At 41.2% G+C, this 1,125-nt stretch overlaps 1 protein-coding gene across 4 annotated transcripts in view; it reads left to right on the forward strand.

Annotated features, from left to right (window-relative positions):
* The window catches only part of NUMB (numb homolog (Drosophila)), a 35,930-nt gene that overhangs the window by 17,562 nt on the left and 17,243 nt on the right, over positions 1-1,125 (forward strand). For 2 of the 4 annotated variants that reach the window (XM_010284819.1, XM_010284821.1), the window contains exon 3: positions 431-463. The exons of the other annotated variants lie outside the window; for them this stretch is intronic. In XM_010284819.1, coding sequence (XP_010283121.1) covers positions 431-463 — 33 coding nt within the window. The remainder of the gene's footprint in view (positions 1-430; positions 464-1,125) is intronic. 4 annotated transcript variants of the gene reach the window in all.

The raw sequence follows: 1,125 nt of genomic DNA on the forward strand, positions 1-1,125 counted from the left end.
GAGTGATCAATACAGAGCAAACTTGGCTGTAATTCTGAAGTCAGAACTTTGCATTTCACAAGACCTCGTACAATATTTTAATTGTTTAACCACCATGTCTGCTGCCAAGTTTGGTTTATAACCTAACTAAAAGGGACTAAACAAGGGAAAGTGAAAATAAAGTAACCACTTTGCATGAAATTGGGGCCGAGGTTCTCTTCTTTCCACCAACTCCAGGGCAGTAGCTTGTTAGAATTGTGTGCGTGCCCTTTGATCTGCATTTTCATGGGATTATTTTCACAATTGCCTGTCGCACCTTCTCATGGATAACTCTAAAAACCCCTTCCTTTCCCTCCAAACCCTATCTTGTGTGTGCTTGTTGGTTTGAAACCCTGGGACATTTTAGCTACCTACAGTAATAGCGCTCGACTTGTCCCCCCTGTTCCTCCAGGAAAGGAAGTTCTTCAAAGGCTTCTTTGGAAAAGTAAGTTTAATGACTCGTTTGTGCTTGCACTATAAGGAGTTACATCCCTGGTATAGCACTGCCATAAAATCAGGGTGTTGAGGGTCCCTTAATCCGTTTCAGAATATTTGCTTCCAAAACAGACTTGGAAATATGTTGATCAAACAAAGAACATGGTTAAAAAAGCAACCTGAAACAGAAACTTAAATCCTTATGGACTGTATCAGAAATCCAGTGTTCTGAAGTGATCTGGTCTTCCTCAAAAACATGTGAATTGTCCTTTTACACCCTTAAACTTGTGCTGGCCTACATCACCTGGGCAAATATCTACAGAGCAGTTGGGGTCTGTGCCTCATAAGCGCTTCATTATCGGCTGCCTGGCACCATGAGTTGACCCAAATGTTAGTGTTGGGAGAAAGCAGCGTGCCTACACATACTCTTTTAAACCTATCTTCTTTTTTTTTGAGCACAGTCCTAATTCAAAGGTATATGAAGATGAGACCGGGTGTTTACCTACTATGTTTTTCTAATTGCAACTCAACTGTATAACTTAAAAATTTATTGGTTTTATTATCACTCTTGATTTCATGGGGACAGCATCTTAGACGCAAAGGGAAGCAACTCTTTGTCCTTATTAAGAACGTGGTGTACTGGCAGCTGGGGGGTTTTGTTCCTGCCGTCAC

Source organism: Phaethon lepturus, unplaced genomic scaffold (assembly GCF_000687285.1).
Source record: "Phaethon lepturus isolate BGI_N335 unplaced genomic scaffold, ASM68728v1 scaffold1944, whole genome shotgun sequence".
NCBI classification, from domain to species: domain Eukaryota; kingdom Metazoa; phylum Chordata; class Aves; order Phaethontiformes; family Phaethontidae; genus Phaethon; species Phaethon lepturus.